Source organism: Oncorhynchus kisutch, linkage group LG15 (assembly GCF_002021735.2).
Source record: "Oncorhynchus kisutch isolate 150728-3 linkage group LG15, Okis_V2, whole genome shotgun sequence".
In the NCBI taxonomy this organism is placed as follows: Eukaryota; Metazoa; Chordata; class Actinopteri; order Salmoniformes; family Salmonidae; genus Oncorhynchus; species Oncorhynchus kisutch.
The window spans coordinates 90,845,977-90,873,516 of NC_034188.2; the positions used below are offsets into that span (position 1 = coordinate 90,845,977).

The window sequence follows — 27,540 nt, forward strand, 5'->3', positions numbered from 1 at the left end:
CAGGGTTGTAGTCCTACAGATAGCAACAGGACGGGGTTGTAGTCCTACAGATAGCAACGGGACGGGGTTGTAGTCCTACAGATAGCAACAGGACGGGGTTGTAGTCATACAGATAGCAACAGGACAGGGTTGTAGTCCTACAGATAGCAACAGGACGGGGTTGTGGTCCTACAGATAGCAACAGGACGGGGTTGTGGTCCTACAGATAGCAACAGGACAGGGTTGTAGTCCTACAGATAGCAACAGGACGGGGTTGTAGTCCTACAGATAGCAACAGGACGGGGTTGTAGTCCTACAGATAGCAACGGGACGGGGTTGTAGTCCTACAGATAACAACAGGACGGGGTTGTAGTCCTACAGATAGCAACAGGACGGGGTTGTAGTCCTACAGATAGCAACAGGACGGAGTTGTAGTCCGACAGATAGCAACAGGACGGGGTTGTAGTCCTACAGATAGTGTTATCCTACAGATAGCAACGGGAAGGGGTTGTAGTCCTACAGATAGCAACAGGACGGGGTTGTAGTCCTACAGATAGCAACAGGACGGGGTTGTAGTCCTACAGATAGCAACAGGACGGGGTTGTAGTCCTACAGATAGTGTTATCCTACAGATAGCAACAGGAAGGGGTTGTAGTCCTACAGATAGCAACAGGACAGGGTTGTAGTCCTACAGATAGCAACGGGAAGGGGTTGTAGTCCTACAGATAGCAACGGGACGGGGTTGTAGTCCTACAGATAGCAACAGGACGGGGTTGTAGTCCTACAGATAGCAACAGGACGGGGTTGTAGTCCTACAGATAGCAACAGGATGGGGTTGTAGTCCTACAGATAGCAACAGGACGGGGTTGTAGTCCTACAGATAGCAACAGGACGGGGTTGTAGTCCTACAGATAGCAACAGGACGGGGTTGTAGTCCTACAGATAGCAACAGGACGGGGTTGTAGTCCTACAGATACAACAGGACGGGGTTGTAGTCCTACAGATAGCAACAGGACGGGGTTGTAGTCCTACAGATAGCAACAGGACGGGGTTGTAGTCCTACAGATAGCAACAGGACGGGGTTGTAGTCCTACAGATAGCAACAGGACGGGGTTGTAGTCCTACAGATAGTGTAGTCCTACAGATAGCAACAGGACGGGGTTGTAGTCCTACAGATAACAACAGGACAGGGTTGTAGTCCTACAGATAGCAACAGGACGGGGTTGTAGTCCTACAGATAGCAACAGGACGGGGTTGTAGTCCTACAGATAGCAACAGGACGGGGTTGTAGTCCTACAGATAGCAACAGGACGGGGTTGTAGTCCTACAGATAGTGTAGTCCTACAGATAGCAACAGGACAGGGTTGTAGTCCTACAGATAACAACAGGACGGGGTTGTAGTCCTACAGATAGCAACAGGACGGGGTTGTAGTCCTACAGATAACAACAGGACGGGGTTGTAGTCCTACAGATAGCAACGGGAAGGGGTTGTAGTCCTACAGATAGCAACGGGAAGGGGTTGTAGTCCTACAGATAGCAACAGGACGGGGTTGTAGTCCTACAGATAGCAACGGGACGGGGTTGTAGTCCTACAGATAGCAACGGGAAGGGGTTGTAGTCCTACAGATAGCAACAGGACGGGGTTGTAGTCCTACAGATAGCAACGGGAAGGGGTTGTAGTCCTACAGATAGCAACGGGACGGGGTTGTAGTCCTACAGATAGCAACGGGACGGGGTTGTAGTCCTACAGATAACAACAGGACGGGGTTGTAGTCCTACAGATAACAACGGGACGGGGTTGTAGTCCTACAGATAGCAACAGGACGGGGTTGTAGTCCTACAGATAGCAACAGGACGGGGTTGTAGTCCTACAGATAGCAACAGGACGGGGTTGTAGTCCTACAGATAGCAACAGGACGGGGTTGTAGTCCTACAGATAACAACAGGACAGGGTTGTAGTCCTACAGATAGCAACAGGACGGGGTTGTAGTCCTACAGATAACAACAGGACAGGGTTGTAGTCCTACAGATAGCAACAGGACGGGGTTGTAGTCCTACAGATAACAACAGGACAGGGTTGTAGTCCTACAGATAGCAACGGGAAGGGGTTGTAGTCCTACAGATAGCAACAGGACAGGGTTGTAGTCCTACAGATAGTGTTGTCCTACAGATAGCAACAGGACGGGGTTGTAGTCCTACAGATAGTGTAGTCCTACAGATAGCAACAGGACGGGGTTGTAGTCCTACAGATAGCAACAGGACAGGGTTGTAGTCCTACAGATAGCAACAGGACGGGGTGGTAGTCCTACAGATAGCAACAGGACGGGGTTGTAGTCCTACAGATAGCAACAGGACGGGGTTGTAGTCCTACAGATAGCAACAGGACGGGGTTGTAGTCCTACAGATAGCAACAGGACGGGGTTGTAGTCCTACAGATAGCAACAGGACAGGGTTGTAGTCCTACAGATAGCAACAGGACGGGGTTGTAGTCCTACAGATAGCAACAGGACGGGGTTGTAGTCCTACAGATAGCAACAGGACGGGGTTGTAGTCCTACAGATAGCAACAGGACGGGATTGTAGTCCTACAGATAGCAACATGACGGGGTTGTAGTCCAACAGATAGCAACAGGACGGGGTTGTAGTCCTACAGATAGCAACAGGACGGGGTTGTAGTCCTACAGATAGCAACAGGACAGGGTTGTAGTCCTACAGATAGCAACAGGACAGGGTTGTAGTCCTACAGATAGTGGGACTATAACCCTGTCCTGTTGCCATCTGTGGGACCATATTAATACAATCCATCCTAACTCACTGACTTCTTTGGATGCATCAGCAGCCTTCCACGCTCAAAAGCACAAATTATATTTTTTGGACAGCAATTATATTTATTGTCTTTTACACTGCCTGCAGCCGAATCAATGGTTGATTACGAAAACAGACTCTTCTGCTGCTACGACTTCATCAACTACCGATCAATGCATCGATTTCTTACGTTTTCCATCCTCTGTGTTTCTGCCACACAGACAAACTCGGCCTGGACAGGAACGTGACCATATAAAATACTCGTTGTATTCAGGATTTACACTTCGGTATCCTTTACCTCTCCATTGTCCAGCACAGCCATGGAACAGAGCTGACCACAGGCGATATTAACCACCACTTTGTTCTGCAGGCAGCTGCTGACCCGACGCGGCGTGGGCTGGTTGGCCGTCGACCCTGATCCCACCTGGCCAGAGTTGTTGTAGCCCCATGCAAACACCTTGGGGGGGGGGGGGGGGGGTCAGAGGTGAAAGGTTAAAAAAGGTCACAGAACCAGAAAATGAACAACAAAAACTGAACATTTAAGAACAGATGGCACACTGTATGCACATATCTACCTAAATTACCTCAACCTTTTGCTGTGCAAGAAAACCAAACATTGTTGTTCAAAACAGAAGAGGGAACTAACAAAAGCTGTGTTCACAAATGGCAGTTAAATCCTATTTATAATGAACAAAAAAATTATAGAAAACGCAACATGTAACAATTTCACCGATTTTACCGAGTTTACAGTTCAGGTAAAAAATCAGTCAATCCAAATAAATGCATTAGGCCTTAATCTATGGATGCCCAGTCATGTAAATGTGGTGCAGCCATGGGCGGAGCCTGGGAGGGCATAGGCCAACCCAGAATTAGATTTTCCTCACAAAAAGGCCTTTATTACAGTCACAATTGCTCCTCGGCTGTCCGGGTGGCTGGTCTCAGAAGATCCCGCAGGTGAAGAAGACAGATGAGGAGGTCCTGGGCTGGCGCAGCTACACGTGGTGGTCTACGGTTTTGAGGCTGATTAGACGTACTGCCAAATTCTCTAAAAATGATGTTGGAGGCGGCTTATGGTTGAGAAATGAACATTCAATTATCTGGCAACAGCTCCGGTGGACATTCCTACAGTCAGCATGCCAATTGCACGCTGCCTCAAAACTTGAGACATCTATGGCTTCGTGTTGGTTGACAAAACTGCACAATTTAGATTGGCCTTTTATTGTGCCCAGCACAAGGTGCACATGTGTAATGATCATGCTGTTTAATCAACTTCTTGATATGCCACACCTGTCAGGTGGATGGATTATCTTGGGAAAATGAGAAATGCTCACTAACAGGGATGTAAAGAAAATGTGTGCACAATGACAGAAATTATATTTTTTGGTGCCTATAGAACATTTCTGGGATCTTTTAAGTTCAGCTCATGAAAAACGGGACCAACACTTTTTTACATGTTGCATTTAGCCAGGAATCTGATACAAATCCGAACCATTTTTTTGTTGTTGAACTACTCGAGAAATAGGAGAGTCTTTAAGTCCCCAAGGTCCTTGACCCTCTTGAGAACCACTGATCAAAAAGACATGCTATTTCCTTACAGGGTCAACATGGCTGATTGTGTGATTGTGTCTTGTTGTCTGTATGCCTCTGGGACCGATTTGTAAGCCCAAAATAAATCAGCGTTATCTTCAGTATCTGAGCTCTGATTAAGGGATAAGGTGGCGTTCACTTTGGGGAGCTTTTTCCCACCAGAACACTTTGGAGGAGCAGTGACCAAATCTCTCGTGGCCATTTTAGGAATGTCTCAACCCGCTCAAATGGAGTAAAATATACAGTATAAGTCAAAAGATTGGATACACCTACTCATTCAAGGGGGTTTGTCTTTATTTTATACATTGTAGAATAATAGTGAAGACATCAACACTATGAAATAACACACATGGAATCATGTAGTAACTAAAAAAAAAGTGTTAAACAAATCAACATTTATTTTATATTTTATATTCTTCAAAGTAGCCACCCCTTAGCCTTGATGACAGCTTTGCACAAGCTTGGCATTCTCTCAACCAGCTTCATGAGGTAGAGCACCTGGAGTGCATTTCAATTAACAGGTATGCCTTGTTAAAAGTTAATTTGTGGAATTTCTTTCCTTCCATATTGGTACTGCCCAGTAGGAACAGTCCTCCATAGGAATGGATGGAATTCTATTTCAATTAAATGTTTCAAGGACAAAATTACATGTATTTAAGTATTTCTTTGTTGTCGTGGTGACAATAACATTAGTAATCTCTAAAAAATGATACCTTCAGAAAAATGTTTACATAGTACCAGTCAAAGGTTTGGACACACCTACTCATTCATGGGTTTTTGTTTATTTTGTACTATGTTCTACATTCTAGACTAATAGTGAAGACATCAAAACTATGAAATAACACACATGGAATCATGTAGAAGGAAAAAAAGTGCTAAACAAATTAAATAGATTTTAGATTCTTCAAAGTAGCCACCCTTTCTTTGTCTTGATGACAGCTTTGCACACTTGGCATTCTCTCAACCCGCTTCATGAGGTAGTCACCTGGAATGCATTTCAATTAACAGGTGTGACACGTTAAAAGTTCATTTGTGGAATTTATTTCCTTCTTAATGCGTTTGGCCCAACCAGTTGTGTTGTGACAAGGTATGGTTGGTATACAGAAGATGGCCCTATTTGGTAAAAGACCAAGTCCATATTATGGTAAGAACAGCTCAAATAAACAAAGAGAAACGACAGTCCATCATTACTTTAAGACATGAAGGTCAGTCAATATGAAACACTTCATGATCTTTGAACATTTCTTAAAGTGCAGTTGCAAAACCCATCAAGCGCTATGATGAAACTGGCTCTCATGAGAACCACCACAGGAAAGGAAGACCCAGAGTTACCTCTGTTGCAGAGGATACGTTCATTAGAGTTACCAGCCTCAGAAATTGCAGCCCAAATAAATGCATCAGAGTTCAAGTAACAGACAGACACATCAACTGTTCAAGACACCAATAAGTAGAAGAGACTTGCTTGAGGCCAGAAACACGAGCAATGGACATTAGACCGGTGGAAATCTGTGCTTTGGTCTGGAGTCCAAATTGGAGATTTTTGGTTCCAACCGCCATGTCTTTGTGAGACAAGGTGAGGGTGAATGGATGATCTCAGCATGTGTGGTTCCCACCATGAAGCATGGAGGAGGTGGTGTGGTGGTGCTTTGCTGGTGATACTGTCGGTGATTTATTTAGAATTTAAGGCCCACCTAACCAGCATGGCTTCCACAGCATTCTGCAGCGATACACCATCTCATCTGGTTTGGGCTTAGTGGGACTATCATTTGTTTTTTTAACAGGAAAATGACCCAACACACCTCCAGACTTGGTAAGGGCTATTTGACCAAGAAGGAGAGTGATGGAGTGCTGCATCAGATGACCTGGCCTCCACAATCACCCGACCTCAACCCAATTGAGATGGTTTGGGATGAGTCGGACCGCAGAGTGAAGGAAAAGCAGCCAACGAGGTGTTGTTTCATAGTTTTGATGTCTTCACTATTATTCTACAATGTAGAACATAGTACAAGATAAAGAAAAACCCTTAAAAGAGGTGTGTCCAAACTGTTGACAGGTACTGTACATCCACCTCCTTCTCGTTGAAAGGCGGTACAACTTCCGACCGATATCAAAGTCTGTTCATGGTGGCATGACTGGATACTGAGTGCTTTGTTCACGGTGCAGGGTTGCATGACTGGCTACTGAGTGCTTAGATCGATCGATTGCTCGCTCCCCCCCTCTCCCCCTCTCCCTCCCTCCCCCCCTATAGCCACTCTCAATAACACCGCCTATAGCCACTCAATAATACTGCCTACAGCCGTGTCACTATCCACTCCCTGCCTATAGCCGTGTCATTAACCCCTCCCTGCCTACAGCCACGTCATTATCCCCTCCCTGCCTACAGCCACGTCATTATCCCCTCCCTGCCTACAGCCACGTCATTATCCCATCCCTGTCTACAGCCACGTCATTATCCCCTCCCTGCCTACAGCCACGTCATTATCCCCTCCCTGCCTACAGCCGTGTCATTATCCCCTCCCTGCCTACAGCCGTGTCATTATCCCCTCCATGCATACAGCCGCGTCATTATCCCCTCCCTGCCTACAGCCACGTCATTATCCCCTCCCTGCCTACAGCCACGTCATTATCCCCTCCCTGCCTACAGCCACGTCATTATCCCCTCCCTGCCTACAGCCACGTCATTATCCCCTCCCTGCCTACAGCCACGTCATTATCCCCTCCCTGCCTACAGCCACGTCATTATCCCCTCCCTGCCTACAGCCGCGTCATTATCCCCTCCCTGCCTATAGCCGCGTCATTATCCCCTCCCTGCCTACAGCCGTGTCATTATCCCCTCCCTGCCTATAGCCGTGTCATTATCCCCTCCCTGCCTATAGCCGTGTCATTATCCCCTCCCTGCCTACAGCCACGTCATTATCCCCTCCCTGCCTACAGCCACGTCATTATCCCCTCCCTGCCTACAGCCACGTCATTATCCCCTCCCTGCCTATAGCCACGTCATTATCCCCCCCCTGCCTACAGCCACGTCATTATCCCCTCCCTGCCTATAGCCGCGTCATTATCCCCTCCCTGCCTACAGCCGTGTCATTATCCCCTCCTTGCCTATAGCCGTGTCATTATCCCCTCCCTGCCTACAGCCATGTCATTATCCCCTCCCTGCCGACAGCCACGTCATTATCCCCTCCCTGCCTACAGCCACGTCATTATCCCCTCCCTGCCTACAGCTACGTCATTATCCCCTCCCTGCCTACAGCCACGTCATTAACCCCTCCCTGCCTACAGCCACGTCATTATCCCCTCCCTGCCTACAGCCACGTCATTATCCCCTCCCTGCCTACAGCCACGTCATTATCCCCTCCCTGTATATACACACACCTCTGGGCCATGGTCATGGCACATACTTCTGGGCCCAAAACAGCCCTCCAAATAGGGTGCCATTTGTGACGCATCCTACCTCTCCGTCGGTAGTGAGGGCGATGGTGTGGTGAGAGCCACAGGCCACCTCCGTCACCCTCTTGTTGAGCAGGTTAGTGGAGACCTGGGCTGGGGTCAAGCCATGGTTGGTGGTCCCATTTCCCAGCTGGCTGTAGCCGTTGTGCCCCCAGGCAAACACCTCTCCGTCTACACAGCACGTATAATAGATTGATTTGATTTAGTTGACAAATATCCACATTTACAGGTCAGAATTAATCTCAATCCAATGTCCACCTTCTACGGAGTAAAAATGTGAAAAATACCAAATCTATTTCTTGACAAAAAAAACTATACAAAAATATATGGAATCCTACTTTTAACAAGCAACAAAATGTACCAAACATGATTTAGATCGTCTCATCTCACCGGCAGTAGCAATGACTACATGTGGTCCTGTTCCGTAGCTCAGAGAGACTGTTTTCTTCCCGCATAGCACGTCGATCCTGCGGGGCTCTATGGTACTCTGCAGGTCCCCCAGACCCAGACAGCCACTACAGTTGGTGCCCAGGGCAAACACCTGTACAATGAGGAGCAAAACAACTTGTCTGAGCCCCAAATTACAACCTATTCCCTATAGAGTGCACTAATTGTGACCAGAAACCCATATGGCTCAGCTTAGTATCTATGAGCTTAAAAAGATAGGGAAAGGAAGGGGGGGGGGGGGGGGGGGTATCTAGTCAGTCGCAAAACTGAATGCATTCAACTGAAATGTATCTTCCACATTCGATGCCTGGGGAACAGTGGGTTAACTGGCTTGCAAAGGGGTAAGAATGATAGTAAAACTATATAGACATGTTGTCACATAACGGATTCTTATCGTGTTATTTCCATGATAAACATCTAGGGCCCGTTTCCTGGGTAATCCTATTCTTGAACTAAAAAGCACGCATGGAGCATTTCTTGAAAGACAATAGAATTTGTATTTATTATGGAGCCCCATTAGCTGCTACCTACTCTTCCTGGGGTTCGGCAAAATGGCTTTCCTCGAAGCTGGCTTTCCTCAAAGCCAGTGGCATGTCATTAGTAAAGATTGAAAAAGAATTAAAGGGGCCTAGACGGCTGCCCTGGGAAATTCCTTATTCTACCTGGATTATGTTGGAGAGGCTTCCATTAAAGAACACTCTCTGTGTTCTGTTAGACAGGTACCTCTTTATCCACAATATAGCAGGTGGTGTAAAGCCATAACACATACGTTTTTACAGCAGCAGACTATGATCCATATTGTGTCAAAAGCTGCACTGAAGTCTAACAAAACAGCCTCCACAATCTTTTTTATCATCAAATTCTCTCAGCCAATCATCAGTCATTTGTGTCAGTGCTGTGCTTGTTGAGTGTTCTTCTCTATAGGCATGCTGAACGTTTGTCGTCAATTTGTTGACTGTGAAATAGCATTGTATCTGGTCAAACACCAAGTTTACTAAGGGTTGGTAACAGGTTGATTGGTTGGCTATTTGAGCCAGTAAATGGGGCTTTACTATTCTTAGGTAGAGGAAGGCCTTCAGCTTCCCTCCAGGCCTGAAGGGACACACTTTCTAGTAGGTTTAGATTGAAGATGTGTCAAATAGGAGTGGTAATACCCTCTATTATCCTCAGTCATTTTCCATCCAAGTTGTCAGACCCCAGTGGCTTGTCATTGTTGATAAACAACTATATATTTTTTTTCACCTCTTCCACACTCACTTTACGGAATTTAAAATGACAATTCTTGCCATTTATAATTTGGTCAGTTATACTTGGATGTGTAGTGTCAGCGTTTGTTGCTGGCATGTCATGCCTAAGTTTGCTAATCTTGCCAATTAAAAAAACTCATTAAAGTAGTTGGCGATATCAGTTGGGTTTTGTGATGACTGAGCCATCTGATTCAATGAATGATGGAGCGGAGATTTGCCCTTTTTCTGAAAATGTTATTGAAGATGCTCCAAAGCTTTTAACTATCATTCATCATATCATTTATCTCAGTTTCATAGTGTCGTTTCTTCTTCTTTTTATTCAAGATGTAACTTAAGATGCCCCAAAGCCATTCATCTTGGTTTCATAGTGTCGTTTCTTCTTCTTTTTAATTCAGATGATTTCTCAATTTGTAATATTTTTGCCAATCGGTTGTGCAGACAGACTTATTTGCCTTTCCTTTTTGCCTCAACCATACAATGTTTCAATTCCTCATCAATCCAATGGGGATTCAACCGTTTTAAAAAGGTCATTTTCTTAATTGGTACGTGTTTATTAACAACTGGAATAAGCAATTTCATAAATCCTCATTACACACCACAGACCAGCAAATATTCTTTACATCATCAACATAGGAATCACTACAAAACGTATTGTATGACCTCTTATACACTATATTAGGCCCAGCCTGACCTCTTATACACTATATTAGGCCCAGCCTGACCTCTTATACACTATATTAGGCCCAGCCTGACCTCTTATACACTATATTAGGTCCAGTCTGACCTCTTATACACTATATTAGGTCCAGTCTGACCTCTTATACACTATATTAGGCCCAGCCTGACCTCTTATACACTATATTAGGCCCAGTCTGACCTCTTATACACTATATTAGGCCCAGTCTGACCTCTTATACACTATATTAGGCCCATCCTGACCTCTTATACACTATATTAGGCCCAGCTTGACCTCTTATACACTATATTAGGCCCAGCTTGACCTCTTATACACTATATTAGGCCCAGCCTGACCTCTCATACACTATATTAGGCCCAGCCTGACCTCTCATACACTATATTAGGCCCAGCCTGACCTCTCATACACTATATTAGGCCCAGCCTGACCTCTCATACACTATATTAGGCCCAGCCTGACCTCTTATACACTATATTAGGCCCAGCCTGACCTCTTATACACTATATTAGAACCAGCCTGACCTCTTATACACTATATTAGAACCAGCCTGTCCTCTTATACACTATATTAGGCCCAGCTTGACCTCTTATACACTATATTAGGCCCAGCCTGACCTCTTATACACTATATTAGGCCCAGCTTGACCTCGTATACACTATATTAGAACCAGCCTGACCTCTTATACACTATATTAGAACCAGCCTGTCCTCTTATACACTATATTAGACCTCTTATACACTATATTAGGCCCAGCCTGACCTCTTATACACTATATTAGGCCCAGCCTGACCTCTTATACACTATATTAGGCCCAGCCTGACCTCTTATACACTATGTTAGACCTCTTATACACTATATTAGGCCCAGCTTGACCTCTTATACACTATATTAGGCCCAGCCTGACCTCTTATACACTATGTTAGACCTCTTATACACTATATTAGGCCCAGCTTGACCTCTTATACACTATATTAGGCCCAGCCTGACCTCTTATACACTATATTAGGCCCAGCCTGACCTCTTATACACTATATTAGGCCCAGCCTGACCTCTTATACACTATATTAGGCCCAGCCTGACCTCTTATACACTATGTTAGACCTCTTATACACTATATTAGGCCCAGCTTGACCTCTTATACACTATATTAGGCCCAGCCTGACCTCTTATACACTATATTAGGCCCAGCCTGACCTCTTATACACTATATTAGGCCCAGCCTGACCTCTTATACACTATATTAGGCCCAGCCTTTGGAAACTGTGGTTTTCCTAGATATGGCTTCTGTATTGTGATCAATACATCCTATGGATCTGGATACTGTTTTAAAGTACATTTCTGCAGTATTAGTAAAGATGTGATCAATACATGTTGATTTAATTCCTGTGCTGTTTGTAAACTACCCTGGTAGGTTGACTGATAACCTGAACCAGGTTGCAGGCTCTGGTTACAGTTTGAAGCTTTTTCCTAAGTGGGCAGCTTGTTGAAAACTAGTCAATATTTAAATCACCCAGAAAATATACCTCTCTGTTGATATCACATACATTATCAAGTATTTCACACATTATCCAGATACTGACTGTTAGCACTTGGTGGTCTATAGCAGCTTCCCACCAGAATGGGCTTTAGGTGAGGCAGATGAACCTGCAGTCATATTACCTGAACAGTATTTAACATTATCCAGATACTGACTGTCTATAGCAGCTTCCCACCAGAATGGGTTTAGGTGAGGCAGATGAACCTGTAGCCATATGACTTCAACAGTATTTAACATGAGATCCTCTCTAATCTTTACAGGAATGAGGTTCTGAATATAAACAGCAACACCTCCTCCATTGGCATTCCTATATTTTTTTGTTGTAAAAGTTTAGCCTGGGTGCCCAAGTTTATAAAGACACGGCATGACAAAAGTAAGTAACATCATAGCCTGGGTGTAAACTGGGTCCTTATTGAGGAAAACAAATGGATCAGTGTGTTAAGACACAGTCCGACATGAACAGAGGCTTTCAGATGGATCAAAAACAGGGCTTTACAATGGCTAAATATAGCCTCACTATCTGCTTGACCCAGTCTCTGGAACTATCGTTCGCTGACTGACCTCGGGCTGTATCCCACAAGGTATTCCCTACACAGTGCCTCGTAAACATATCCTTTTACGAGGATTTCTTCACGTTTTACTGTGTTACAAAATGGGATTTTAAATGGATTTGTTATTTCTTGTGAACAGAAAATACTCTAATGTGAAAGTGGAAGAAAATTATTATTTATTTTTACGTTTAAAATGTTTTAAAAAAAAAAGATTGTAAATCTATAAACTAAAATATAGTCATTCCATAAGTATTCAGCCCCCTGGTTTTGGCAAGCCGAAATTAGTTCAGGAGATAAAATGTGGCTCCACTAATCACCGAATAAGTTACGCAAACTCCCTCTGTGTTCAATAACAGGTGATGACATGTAAATGACTACACCCCCCCCGCCCCAGTGGCTTCAGAAAGTATTCACACCCATGAACTTTTCCCACGTTTTGTTGTGTTACAGACTGAGATTTAAAATGGATTGAGATGTGTCACTGGCCTACACATAACATCCCATAATGTTTTATTATATGTACGTGCTTCTACACCTGCATTGCTTGCTGTTTGGGGTTTTAGGCTGGGTTTCTGTACAGCACTTTGAGATATCAGCTGATGTACGAAGGGCTATATAAATAAATTTGATTTGATTTGATTACAAATTCATTCAAAAAGAAAAAAGTTGAAATGTCTTGAGTGCATAAGTATTCAACCCCTTTGTTATGGCACGCCTAAATAAAGTTCAGGAGTAAAACTGTGTTTAACAAGTCACATAATAAGTTCAGGAGTAAAACTGTGTTTAACAAGTCACATAATAAGTTCAGGACTAAAACTGTGTTTAACAAGTCACATAATAAGTTCAGGAGTAAAACTGTGTTTAACAAGTCACATAATAAGTTCAGGAGTAAAACTGTGTTTAACAAGTCACATAATAAGTTCAGGAGTAAAACTGTGTTTAACAAGTCACATAATAAGTTCAGGAGTAAAACTGTGTTTAACAAGTCACATAATAAGTTCAGGAGTAAAACTGTGTTTAACAAGTCACATAATAAGTTCAGGACTAAAACTGTGTTTAACAAGTCACATAATAAGTTCAGGAGTAAAACTGTGTTTAACAAGTCACATAATAAGTTCAGGAGTAAAACTGTGTTTAACAAGTCACATAATAAGTTCAGGAGTAAAACTGTGTTTAACAAGTCACATAATAAGTTCAGGAGTAAAACTGTGTTTAACAAGTCACATAATAAGTTCAGGAGTAAAACTGTGTTTAACAAGTCACATAATAAGTTCAGGAGTAAAACTGTGTTTAACAAGTCACATAAGTTCAGGAGTAAAACTGTGTTTAACAAGTCACATAATAAGTTCAGGAGTAAAACTGTGTTTAACAAGTCACATAATAAGTTCAGGAGTAAAACTGTGTTTAACAAGTCACATAATAAGTTCAGGAGTAAAACTGTGTTTAGCAAGTCACATAAGTTCAGGAGTAAAACTGTGTTTAACAAGTCACATAATAAGTTCAGGAGTAAAACTGTGTTTAACAAGTCACATAATAAGTTCAGGAGTAAAACTGTGTTTATCAAGTCACATAATAAGTTCAGGAGTAAAACTGTGTTTAACAAGTCACATAATAAGTTCAGGAGTAAAACTGTGTTTCACAAGTCACATAATAAGTTCAGGAGTAAAACTGTGCTTATTAACAAGTCACATAATAAGTTCAGGAGTAAACATGTGCTTATCATGTTGTATGTGTGCAACATTGTAGTTACTCCACAATACTAACCTAAAGGACAGAGTGAAAAGAAGGAAGTCTGTACAGAATACAAATATTACAAAATATGCATCCTGTTTGCAATAAGGCACTAAAGTAAAACTGGAGAAAAAAAATAGCTAAGAAATTATATTTATGTCCTGAATAGAAGGTGTTATATGTTTGGGGCAAATCCAACACAACACATCACTGAGTACCTCCTCATATTTTCAAGTATGGTGGTGGCTGCATCATGTTATGGGTATGCTTGTCATCAGCAAGGACTAGGGAGATCTTCAGGAAAAAAATTATGGAAAAGATCTTAGCACAGGCAAAATCAGAAAGGCAAACCAGGTTCAGTCTGATTTCCACCAGACTGGGAGATGAATTCACCTTTCAGCAGGACAATAACCTAAAGCACAAGGCCTAATATATATACTAGAGTTGTTTACCAAGAATATATTGAATGTTCCTAAGATGCTTAGTTACAGCTTTGACTTCAAATAAAAAATTATTTAAAAAAATATATATACATACATTTTTTTATTTTATTAATTGGCTTAAATCTCTTTTTTTTTGTATTTATTATTATTATTATTATTTTTGTGTGTGTGTGTAACCTGTTGACAAAATAAGACAATTAAATCCCCCTTTGTAACACAATAAAATGTGAAGAAATCCAAGGGGATTTGAATAATTTTGCAAAGCACTGTATGTAGGGAATAAGGTGTCATTTGGAGTGTTCTGCCTCAGTGTGACAAACAACAAGGCCTCTATTTCCAGCCACATATCACTCTGAGGATGCTGCTGATTACTCAGTCAGGCCTAGCCTATACGTTGTCACAAGTAGCCTACTAGGTCTTGTCCAAGTACTAAACACAATTATTTCATAAACACTAGGCCTAACACCTATCGGACCGCGTGAGAATATAACTTTGAGCTTGTCTATTACATAGTAGTAGTATATCCGAGTCCCAAATTGCACCCTATTCCCTACATCGTGCACTACTTTTGACCAGAGCCCTATGAGACCCTATGTGAAAAGTAGTGAACTATATTGGTACTAAGGTTTGGGAAGTAACCCATGTCCCCTGCTACTGAGTCAGACGGGGCCCCTACAGTGCGTACCTCATCGTTGACGGTGACATAGAGGGCTTCGTTGGCAGCGCTGCCGAACACACAGGCCTGTCGTATCAGACGCAGTTCCTCTGGAGGCAGGAGAGCAAACACTGGCCACTTCCCCACGTCCAGCATACTACTACTCAACTAGGACAAACAGGCAGAAACGTCAGGGTAGCATCGAGCATACTACTACTACTACTACTACTACTACTACTACTCAACTAGGACAAACAGGCAGAAACGTCAGGGTAGCATCGAGCATACTACTACTACTACTACTACTACTCAACTAGGACAAACAGGCAGAAACGTCAGGGTAGCATACTACTAAACTAGGACAAACAGGCAGAAACGTCAAGGTAGCATCGAGCATACTACTACTACTACTACTACTCAACTAGGACAAACAGGCAGAAACGTCAGGGTAGCATCGAGCATACTACTACTACTACTACTACTACTACTCAACTAGGACAAACAGACAGAGCCACTTTCCCATCCATCATCAGCATAGAATAATGTAACAATAACAGTTGTTGAATCACTAATTAAATGAAAACAGTTGGCACACAAACAACATTCTCCCTGAGCAAAAAGGAATTCCAACAACGTACATCTGTCAACACAGGAATGGGGGAATTCCAAAAATGTACAGAAAGTTATTCCCAAGGATTTATCAAGTATCATAAGTGTCCGTTTAGAGTGAGTGAGGAGAGTTTCAGAGTATAAATTGTCCCCCAAACGGGATCTTATTTGCTCCACTGATAACAGTCTGAAAGAAGTCACTGTAAAAAAAAGTTTAAAAAAAATAAAATAAAAGGGTCAAGTCTGTACAAGCCAGAATGTTGAATACAATATTTAAACACGTACTTCACCAGTTGTCTGTCCTTTTTTGGCAGTAGGAGGTGGAGATATAGTAACCATAGGAACCATAGGAAAGTGTGCTGGTAGGTTCTGTTGCTTGTATTTCTCCTGACGGATTTCACGACACACAATATGTAAACAATATCTGAATGTAACCGAACGTTGTCAGCCGTAACGCGTTTGCCTCGCTATCAGCTGGAAGTGCTAGTAAACTTCGCCAGATGATTGCGCGGGAACAACTTTAGGTCTGTGCTTCGGGTTAAATTGGGAAATATTAACATATTGTGTAAATCGTGTGCAAGTTCCTCAAGCATTGAAAATGCAAACCAGAAATACCTTTACGGGAAAAGATTGCAGTCAGAGAGCAGTATAACTGCAGTATAACTCCAATTAGTGGAACATACTGCTTCCAAAATTAGTTTTTTTTACTGCAGTATAATAAAGTTAATAATAAGTAAGTATAGTAAGTATAATAAGTGTAGTAAGTATAATAAGTGTAGTAAGTATAATAAGTATAGTAAGTATAATAAGTGTAGTAAGTATAATAAGTATAGTAAGTATAATAAGTATAGTAAGTATAATAAGTATAGTAAGTATAATAAGTATAGTAAGTATAATAAGTATAATAAGTATAGCAAGTATAATAAGTATAGTAAGTATAATAAGTATAGTAAGTATAATAAGTATAGTAAGTATAATAAGTATAGTAATTATAATAAGTATAGTAAGTATAATAAGTATAGTAATTATAATAAGTATAGTAATTATAATAAGTATAGTAAGTATAATAAGTATAATAATAATAATAATAATAAGTTAATAATTCTGCAATTACTGCATCCAAAATACCAGTCACCTGAAGTTACAGCACTTTTAATTCAGTTTCAAAACAGCAATCTTTTTGTACGGGTAAAAACCAACATTTTTATTTAACCTGTATTTTTTTATCAGGGAGTCATACTGAGACTAAGGTCTTTTTTACATTTTATTTATTACATTTGAGCTCTGAAATACAGACCAGCACACTGAAATACGGTTTAAGAACACTACTGTGTGGGTATTTTGTCTCAGATTACCTCCTACATTAAAAAAAAGGGTCAAAAATCATCAGACAACAAGTAAAGTACATTCAAATGGAGTTTATTCAACAGTCTGACTTGTGATTGAACTGTTCACAAATGGGAAGCCTGAGACGAGACAGAAAGAGAGACAGACAGAAAGAGAGAGAGAGAGAGGAGTCTTCCACTCTCGGATTCATAATGGCTACCTATTCCCTGTGTTTACGTCGGGCTTTCCAGTTTGCCCACTCGTCGCCTCTCAAGTTCATCGTAAATCTTTTTGAGAGTTTATCCCCTACGCTAAGCTAGTGTGACCAAAGATAGTACAGTAGGAGGTATGAAGATAAGCAGGAATTGACACCCCCCGAGTCACACTTGTAGGCGATGTCATGGCGACGTTGGCTAGCTAAGATCATGCGCAGAAACACGTCATTTAGAAACTGTAGTGGCTAAGTTAACGCCAAAAAAACAAAACACACTAAATTGCTTAGTTATTGAATGTCATTGTAGATGTTTATACTATGACTGACTGACTGACTCCAACGTAAACAAGACTCGGATAACGTTACTCGAAGATGTTTTCTAAAGTAGCGTACGCTAGCTAGCATAGCTTACCCCGGCGTTGTTGTGCTATTCGTCAACGATGTCGTCGGTTCAGACGGTGATGTCGGCGACTCCCTAACATTTTCATATGGCAAATCGAGTTAAAAAGCGATCACATTTCTGGAAGACAGAGGATTGCGTGCCAACCAACCGTGACAATACAGTGCGAGGAAGCTGCTTGGCTATTCAGTAGAGATGTGCAGTTCACGAACGACTCTTTTTTTACTGATTCAAGAGTCATGATTCATTTCCCCGAGTGACTCAATCATTTTAGTTGTTCGTTTGACCTGCTGTCAGGCCTCAATTAAATCATACAACAGGATAAATACGCACTCCACCGGAAAAAACACGAAGAAAAAAGTCAATAAAACATGTTTTGAGCTGATAATTGATCACATGGTGCAACAATGGATGCAATTAATGTATTATTGAATGTTATGATGGACACAGCTTTGTGGAACCAAAATATACACTAAACATACCTCCCTTTGTCAACGAACTCGAGAACGAATCGTTTGGGGTGTTGCAGTTGGAACCATAATCACCTTCATAGCAGTCAGGCAATGCCTTCCACCAAGAGTCGTTCACAAACTAGTCCGGCTGCTGACACAACTAGACCTTGTTTCAAATGTATCAACAAATACATGTACATTGTTTATTAAAGCACACTTTTACAAGTCTCAGTCACAAATAACAGCTCCAATAAACCCCTTGTGGTGAACGAGAGACTTGTAAAATCATGACGAATTTCCAGTTCATCATTCACCGGTAGAGGGTCCTGCGTGCCCTATGCATTATTTACTCAAATGAACGAAATGAGTCGAAAGATTCGTTCTTTTGACTGAATGAGTCGACAAGATCAGTCAGTAAAAAGGTCCGAACGTCCCATCACTACTATTCAGACAGTACAAGTTGACTGCCGAGTTCATATCTTCCTCGATGGGGGCGTTCTCGTTCCTGTTACATTCAAGCACATCCGTCCTGCGCATTCGTCAGCAAGATGTGATTGATGGGCACACTGCTACAGGTTGATTTGAAATCATTCCTTTCCAGTAGCCTAAAATATGTGTTTTATATGTAGACAAGACGATTTTAAGGGGGCTGCTTTGTAGCCACCGCACCTCCACCCTTGTAAAACATATTTTGGAAGCTATAGATAATATAAATGCATTTATTAATGTCTACATTCGTTTTTGCCACGTATATTCTATTACAAACACTAAAATGCATACTTTAAAATGTATGTGAGCTAAACATTTTAAAAAATGAAAAAATATATCAAAACATTTTCCTTAAAGTATAATTTTTTAGAGAGTACTAATGTTACCGTCCCCACGACAACAAAACAATACTTAAATAAATGTCATTTAGTCCTTGAAACATTCAATTGAAATACTGTAGAATTCCATTCATTCCCATGGAGGACTGTTCCTACTGGGGAGTACCCATATGGCCGACTAGTGACTTCAAAGCCTCTTAATTGCCAATACACAGCATCAACTATCCCGGGTTTATATACATCGTAGCCTAAAATACATGTCAGGGTTATTGAGAGATACTTACAGTATATTTAAGATAAGAGAATCTTGGCACAATCTTCTTTTTTTCTCTTCCCTTTTGGTACCCATAACATAATAGATTTACCTTTTAAGTAAACATTACATAATATATTTCACCCCTGCCCTTAATGAATTAATTACTAGAATATCTAAATGTCCAATAATCAATTTTTTGGTTACCTAAAGGGGGAAAAATCAAATGTACCCAAGATTTGATCTGCAAGCCATAGGTTTGCGTTTCTCAGTAACCATGCACAAACATGTCATTTAAGCTACTGGAAAGGAAGGACTTCTCAAGTAAAAAGTCTATGCTCCGTATAGGCCTAACATCAGGGGTTTTCATCTGGTTGTTTACTTTGGATCGATGGATGTGTATGAATAGATTTTTTTCTCCATCCTTGGCAAATCTCTGAGGACAACGGTCTACTGTACACTGTGTGTAGGGAATGTCTCCGACTGTAGTCATAAACCAGCCACCAGAGTTTATAATAATAACAATGAATTGATTTATTGACTGATTTGTTGTTGCATAAAAAGTATTTGTCTCACCAGCAAATAAACAAAGTTTTGAAAATGGAAAGTCAATAGGCAAGTGTTTATGAATGCAGAAATACAGGCCATACAGACACACGTTTAGACACATTCTCTTGACTTAGTGTCTGGCAACTAGGAATGCTGGGGGGGAGGCGGGGGGGGGGGGCTATACAGGAGTCTTTTTTCAATTTCATCTTTAAAAGGACATATGTAACTTTACTGGAAGAGCCAAACTAAATGGGCGGGGTGAACGACAACATATTATTACCAGGGAGACAGAAAGTCAAGTGCATCTAGGGTTGATCCTGCAAACAACAGCCCTCAGCTCAGCCTACTCCCACTCTCGCTGTGGCAGTACAGCCCTGGATCTGAGATGAACAGCTGCTGATCGTCAAGACAGTGTTGACTGAAAAGTCAGGGTGCTTCTCATCATTAGTGTATCACAGTAGGTACAAATCAAATCATGGTAAAAAGTTTTGTTTTAAGATTGATTGTTGTTGCAGCTTATTGACATTTGTTTTGACATTTGCTACAGAATGTGTTGTACAATGTGTATGGAAGAGTATTAAGAAAATACATACACAAAGTATTGAGTATTTAAAGCTTCTAAATGCTGTGTTATGGGACAATTCTTACAATATTGAGAGTCCATGGGATGGGGGTGTGAAGTATTTTGGCAGGTAACAGCCTCCTCAAATTTATAGCAGAAACTATTTACACTCAGGCCATTTGGCTTTTACAAATCTCCTGAACTAACCAGATTTACCATTTTTAGTTATTGTTCTGCTATTGTTCTTTTTAAATTTTTTACTTAAGGGTTATAGTTAATCACTCTCTTCTCCCACTATTTCTCGTTCTCTCATTTGTTATTGTTAAGAATTCTTCCTTATCACAAGTGAAAGCATGTTTACAGTGCAGGGCAAGAGGGGACTGTGGTATTTGAGAATGTTTGACTTTGGAGAAGCAAAACTCAATTGCGGCCCCAGACGATGTGGTAGATCAGTGATAACTTAACAGGTTTGGGGTTTCTATTACTATTCTATTACTATTGATGGTAATGTGTCATCAGGATGAAAGGAAATGGTATTTAGAAGTCTAAAAAAAAGTATTGTGACAACCACAGATATGAGGAAAGGCTTTGAAACACTCTTGTAGTCTGAAAGCGGATTGAGTGAGTTTGAAATGTGCTTGTTGCACTCCAAAAACTTCCTCGTGAATTCTTTCACTCGCGGAGGAACACTTCCTGCTGCTGTGTAACTGTTGCCATCACAAATCTTGATTTCACCCCCCCCCCCCATTACATCACTCTCTTTTTTGTGTGGACTCAAGGAATAGTGCATGTAGCAACAGCTAATGGGGATCCTAATAAACTGATCTCTCACTCTGCCTCTTTCTCTTTCTCTCTGTCTCGTTCTCTCTCTCTCTCTCTCTCTCTCTCTCTCTCTCTCTCTCTCTCTCTCTCTGTCTCTCTCTCTCTCTCTCTCCCTGCCTATTTCTCTTTCTTTCTCCATGTTGTAGGAGCAATCTAAAGTGAATAAATCAGTCATAATGGAAGATGGAAACTTGTCCTCGGACTGCTCCATCAGCATGTTCAAACACAGAGTCTATCCACCCATATACCTTGTCATCTTCCTCCTCGGCCTCACCTTCAACCTCATCTCCCTCTGCTTCTTCGTCAGTGTCTGGAGGAGTAAAAAAAAGTTTACTCCCGTCAACCTGTACATGGTCAACCTGCTGGTGTCAGACTTGATGTTGGTGTGCTCCCTGCCACTCCGGGCCTTCTACTACTACATGGAATCTAGCTGGGTGTTTGGAGACATCGCCTGTCGCGTTATGTCCTACATCTTCTACATCAACATGTACGGGAGCATCTACTTCCTCACGGTGCTGAGTGTGGTTCGTTTTGTGGCAATCACCCAGCCGTACAGGTATATGAGCATGCAGAATAGCCGTAATTCCTGGCTGGTGTGTATTTTGGTCTGGCTGCTGGTGTCGCTAGCCTCCATCCCTATGCTGACTTCAGGGACCGTCATAGATGCTTATGGTAGAACCAGGTGCTTGGAGCTTAATCCAGAATACAAACTCATTCACATCCGCACACTGATCATAGCTAACCATGCCACCTTACTTCTGGGCTTCATCGTGCCCTTTGCAGTGATCTCTATCTGTTACATATTTGTGGTGCGTAGCCTGCTGAAGCTGAGGAAGGTTAAAGGAAGGCCGAAATCCCAATACAAGAAGTCCATGTCCCTGGTTGTAATAGTCCTTAGCATCTTCCTAGTGTGTTTCCTGCCTTACCACGTCATGCGGACTGTCTTCCTGGAAGCTGAGATGCAGGTGAGGGATAAAGGGTATGGAGGTTCCTGTCGGTACATAGAGCGTGTACGCAAAACAGCTGTGCTCACTTTGTGTCTGGCAGCGATGAACAGCTGCTTGGACCCACTTCTTTATTTCTTCGTTGGAGAGAACTTCAGGCTTTTCTGTCAGGGTGCTTACAAAGAGCCGGAGGCAAAGTCACTGGCTAAGACAGAGGGAAAGAGGAAGGGTCTGACATCAGAGCTACAGGAAGGAACACGTCTGACATCAGAGCTACAGGAAGGAACATGTCTGACATCAGAGCTACAGGAAGGAACACGTCTGACATCAGAGCTACAGGAAGGAACATGTCTGACATCAGAGCTACAGGAAGGAACACGTCTGACATCAGAGCTACAGGAAGGAACATGTCTGACATCAGAGCTACAGGAAGGAACACGTCTGACATCAGAGCTACAGGAAGGGACATGTCTGACATCAGAGCTACAGGAACTAAACGCTCCGAACAGCTCCAGACCTGATAGTTAGCCTGGGACAGGTTGGAAGTGAAATATGACTATATTTGATGGCTTTGAGAAGAAACTCTAGAGATGGTTATTTTCTGCTGACAACCCTAGAAGACAATATACAGCTAGGTATATCAATACAAATTATGTGTCCCACTGTGTGTGTATCCAGTCCCCTCCTCTTGAATTTAAAAAAAATGTAATTGTTGTTGGCCTAACAGGTTTACTATCAGAATATTCTGTGACTTGTCCAAGCCTGAACCATTGTAATATATAACATTTACCTTAGTCATGTTCAAACAGCAACTTCTGGAGAAACCAGACACACCCACCATTGGCAGGGTACAGACCGACAGGATTGGACAGCTCTGTAGGTTCTGAATGGAAAGCACCAATCAGCATGAATGAGTGATAAAGTAGAGATCACATCAAACAAAAACTTTATTTGTCGCATGCGCCGAATACAACAAGTGTAGACCTTACAGTGAAATGCTGAATACAACAGGTGTAGTAGACCTTACAGTGAAATGCTGAATACAACAGGTGTAGTAGACCTTACAGTGAAATACTGAATACAACAAGTGTAGACCTTACCGTGAAATACTGAATACAACAAGTGTAGACCTTACCGTGAAATGCTGAATACAACAAGTGTAGACTTTACCGTGAAATGCTGAATACAACAAGTGTAGACCTTACCGTGAAATGCTGAATACAACAAGTGTAGACCTTACCGTGAAATGCTGAATACATCAAGTGTAGACTTTACCGTGAAATGCTGAATACAACAAGTGTAGACCTTACCGTGAAATGCTGAATACAACAAGTGTAGACCTTACCGTGAAATGCTGAATATAACAAGTGTAGACCTTACCGTGAAATGCTGAATACAACAAGTGTAGACCTTACCGTGAAATGCTGAATACAACAAGTGTAGACCTTACCGTGAAATGCTGAATACAACAAGTGTAGACCTTACCGTGAAATGCTGACTGACCAGCCCTCTTCTTGAACTGTAGTGTTGGTTAAGAAAATATTTACCAAGTAGACTAAAATAAAAAAGTTATAATAAAAAGTAACACAATAAGAATAACAATAACGAGGTTATATACAGGGGGTACCGGTACAGAGTCAGGGTGGAGGCTATATACAGGGTATTACGGTATAGAGTCAGGGTGGAGGCTATATACAGGGGGTACTGGTACAGAGTCAGGGTGGAGGCTATATACAGGGTATTACGGTATAGAGTCAGGGTGGAGGCTATATACAGGGGGTACCGGTACAGAGTCAGGGTGGAGGCTATATACAGGGGGTACCGGTACAGAGTCAGGGTGGAGGCTATATACAGGGTATTACGGTATAGAGTCAGGGTGGAGGCTATATACAGGGGGTACCGGTACAGAGTCAGGGTGGAGGTTATATACAGGGGGTACCGGTACAGAGTCAGGGTGGAGGCTATATACAGGGTATTACGGTATAGAGTCAGGGTGGAGGCTATATACAGGGGGTACCGGTACAGAGTCAGGGTGGAGGCTATATACAGGGGGTACCGGTACAGAGTCAGGGTGGAGGCTATATACAGGGGGTACCGGTACAGAGTCCGGGTGGAGGCTATATACAGGGTATTACGGTATAGAGTCAGGGTGGAGGCTATATACAGGGGGTACTGGTACAGAGTCAGGGTGGAGGCTATATACAGGGGGTACCGGTACAGAGTCCGGGTGGAGGCTATATACAGGGTATTACGGTATAGAGTCAGGGTGGAGGCTATATACAGGGGGTACCGGTACAGAGTCAGGGTGGAGGCTATATACAGGGGGTACCGGTACAGAGTCAGGGTGGAGGCTATATACAGGGTATTACGGTATAGAGTCAGGGTGGAGGCTATATACAGGGGGTACCGGTACAGAGTCAGGGTGGAGGCTATATACAGGGGGTACCGGTACAGAGTCAGGGTGGAGGCTATATACAGGGTATTACGGTATAGAGTCAGGGTGGAGGCTATATACAGGGGGTACCGGTACAGAGTCAGGGTGGAGGCTATATACAGGGTATTACGGTATAGAGTCAATGTGGAGGCTATATACAGGGGGTACCGGTACAGAGTCAGGGTGGAGGCTATATACAGGGGGTACCGGTACAGAGTCAGGGTGGAGGCTATATACAGGGGGTACCGGTACAGAGTCAGGGTGGAGGCTATATACAGGGGGTACCGGTACAGAGTCAGGGTGGAGGCTATATACAGGGGGTACCGGTACAGAGTCAGGGTGGAGGCTATATACAGGGGGTACCGGTACAGAGTCAGGGTGGAGGCTATATACAGGGGTACCGGTACAGAGTCAGGGTGGAGGCTATATACAGGGGTACCGGTACAGAGTCAGGGTGGAGGCTATATACAGGGTATTACGGTATAGAGTCAGGGTGGAGGCTATATACAGGGGGTACCGGTACAGAGTCAGGGTGGAGGCTATATACAGGGTATTACGGTACAGAGTCAGGGTGGAGGCTATATACAGGGGGTACCGGTACAGAGTCAGGGTGGAGGCTATATACAGGGGGTACCGGTACAGAGTCAGGGTGGAGGCTATATACAGGGGGTACCGGTACAGAGTCAGGGTGGAGGCTATATACAGGGGGTACCGGTACAGAGTCAGGGTGGAGGCTATATACAGGGGGCACCGGTACAGAGTCAGGGTGGAGGCTATATACAGGGGGCACCGGTACAGAGTCAGGGTGGAGGCTATATACAGGGGGTACCGGTACAGAGTCAGGGTGGAGGCTATATACAGGGGGTACCGGTACAGAGTCAATGTGGAGGCTATATACAGGGGGTACTGGTACAGAGTCAGGGTGGAGGCTATATACAGGGGGTACCGGTACAGAGTCAGGGTGGAGGCTATATACAGGGGGTACCGGTACAGAGTCAGGGTGGAGGCTATATACAGGGGGTACCGGTACAGAGTCAGGGTGGAGGCTATATACAGGGGGTACCGGTACAGAGTCAATGTGGAGGCTATATACAGGGGGCACCGGTACAGAGTCAGGGTGGAGGCTATATACAGGGGGCACCGGTACCGAGTCAATGTGGAGGCTATATACAGGGGGCACCGGTACCGAGTCAATGTGGAGGCTATATACAGGGGGTACTGGTACAGAGTCAGGGTGGAGGCTATATACAGGGGGTACCGGTACAGAGTCAATGTGGAGGCTATATACAGGGGGTACCGGTACAGAGTCAGGGTGGAGGCTATATACAGGGTGCACCGGTACAGAGTGATGTACTGGGCCGTTCGCACTAGCCTCTGTAGCGCCTTACGGTCGAATGCAGAGCAGTTGCCATACCAGGCAGTGATGCAAACGGTCAGGATGCTCTCGATGGTGCAGCTGTAGAACCTTTTGAGGATCTGGGGACCCATGCCAAATCGTTTTAGTCTCCTGAGGGGGAATAGGCATTGTTGTACAGTCTTCACGACTGTGTTGATATGTTTGGACCATGATAGTTCATTTATGTGGAGATCAAGGAACCTGAAACTCTCCACTACAGTCCTGTTGATGTTAATGGGGGACTGTTTGGCCCGCCTTTTCCTGTAGTCCACGATGAGCTCCTTTGTCTTGCTCACATTGAGATTTTGTTGTCATGGCACCACACTACAAATTATTTGACCTCCTCCTTATAGGCCGTCTCATCGTTGTCGGTGATCAGGCCTACCACTGTTTTGTCGTCAGCAAACTTAACGATGGTGTTGGAGTCGTGTTTGGCCATGCAGTCGTGGGTCAACAGGGAATACAGGAGGGGGCTAAGTACACACCCCTGAGGGGCTCCAGTGTTAAGGATCAGCATTGCCTACTCTTACCACCTGGGGGGCGGCCCATCAGGAAGTGCAGGATCTAGTTGCAGAGGGAGGTGTTTAGTCCCAGAGTCCTTAGCTTAGTGATGAGCTTCTTGGGTACTATAGTGTTGAACGCTGAGCTGTAGTCAATGAACAGCATTCTCACATAGATGTTCCTTTTGTCCAGGTGAGAAAGGGCAGTGTGGAGTGCGATTGAGATTGCATCATCTGTGGATCTGTTGGGGCGGTATGCAAATTGGAGAATGCTGTTGATGTGAGCCATGATCAGCCTTTTAAAGCACTTAATGGCTACCGATGTGAGCGCCACGAGGCGGTAATCATTTAGGCAGGTTACCTTCACTTCCTTGCGCACAGGGACTATGTTGGTCTGCTTGAAACATGTAGGTATTACAGACTTGGTCAGGGAGAAATTGAAAATGTCAGTGAAGACACTTGACAGTTGGTCCACGCATGCTTTGAGTACACATCCTGGTAATCCGTCTGGCACAGCGGCTTTGTGAATGTTGACCTGTTTCAAGGTTTGTTCACATCGGCTACCGAGAGCATTATCACACAGTCCTCCAGAACAGCTGGTGCTCTCGTCCATGCTTCAGTGTTGCTTTCCTCGAAGTGAGCATAAAAGGAATTTAGCTTGTCTAGTAGGCTCGCGTCACTGGGCAGCTCGCGTCTGGGTTTCTCTTTGTAATCCGTAATAGTTTTCAGGCCCTGCCACATCCAACGAGCGTCAGAGCCGGTGTAGTAGGATTCAATCTTAGTCCTGTATTGATGCTTTGATTGTTGGATGGTTCGTCTGAGGGCATAGCGGGATTTCTTATAAGCATCCGGATTAGTCTCCCGCACCTTGACATCTTGCTTGATGTGGATGTTTCCTGTAATCCATGGCTTCTGGTTGGGATATGTACGTACAGTCACTGTGGGGACGACGTTGTCGATGCACTTACTGATGAAGCCGATGACTGAGGTGGTGTACTTCTCAATGCCATTGGATGAATCCCGTAACATATTCCAGTATGTGCTAGCAAAACAGTCCTGTAGTGTAGCATCCGTGTCATCTGACCACTTCTGTATTGAGCAAGTCACTGGTACTTCCTGTTTTA

At 43.3% G+C, this 27,540-nt stretch overlaps 2 protein-coding genes across 5 annotated transcripts in view; one reads left to right on the forward strand and one right to left on the reverse strand.

Annotated features, from left to right (window-relative positions):
• Nucleotides 1-17,927, reverse strand: part of rcbtb2 (regulator of chromosome condensation (RCC1) and BTB (POZ) domain containing protein 2) — a 34,448-nt gene extending 16,521 nt beyond the window's left edge. The window contains exons 1-5 of one of the 2 annotated variants that reach the window (XM_031791291.1): nt 17,690-17,926; nt 15,159-15,296; nt 8,211-8,361; nt 7,825-7,991; nt 3,082-3,240 (exon numbers count right to left, since the gene is read on the reverse strand). In XM_031791291.1, coding sequence (XP_031647151.1) covers nt 3,082-3,240; nt 7,825-7,991; nt 8,211-8,361; nt 15,159-15,284 — 603 coding nt within the window. In that variant the 5' untranslated portion in view covers nt 15,285-15,296; nt 17,690-17,926. Of the gene's footprint in view, nt 1-3,081; nt 3,241-7,824; nt 7,992-8,210; nt 8,362-15,158; nt 15,297-17,689 lie in introns of both variants that reach the window. The other variant, XM_031791292.1, reaches the window with a different exon arrangement.
• A 2,122-nt stretch (nt 17,928-20,049) lies between these two features.
• On the forward strand, nt 20,050-22,801 carry cysltr2b (cysteinyl leukotriene receptor 2b). Of its 3 annotated transcripts, XM_031791293.1 has the most exons (3): nt 20,050-20,236; nt 21,289-22,322; nt 22,383-22,801. In XM_031791293.1, exons 1-3 carry the CDS (start codon nt 20,234-20,236, stop codon nt 22,612-22,614), a joined length of 1,269 nt encoding a protein of 422 aa, XP_031647153.1. In that variant the 5' UTR covers nt 20,050-20,233; the 3' UTR covers nt 22,615-22,801. The 3 variants fall into 3 exon arrangements, with proteins under 3 accessions (XP_031647153.1, XP_020326815.2, XP_020326816.2); XM_020471226.2 differs by having other exon boundaries at nt 20,051-20,236; nt 21,289-22,801; XM_020471227.2 differs by having other exon boundaries at nt 20,052-20,215; nt 21,289-22,801.
• Nucleotides 22,802-27,540: the final 4,739 nt, after the last annotated feature.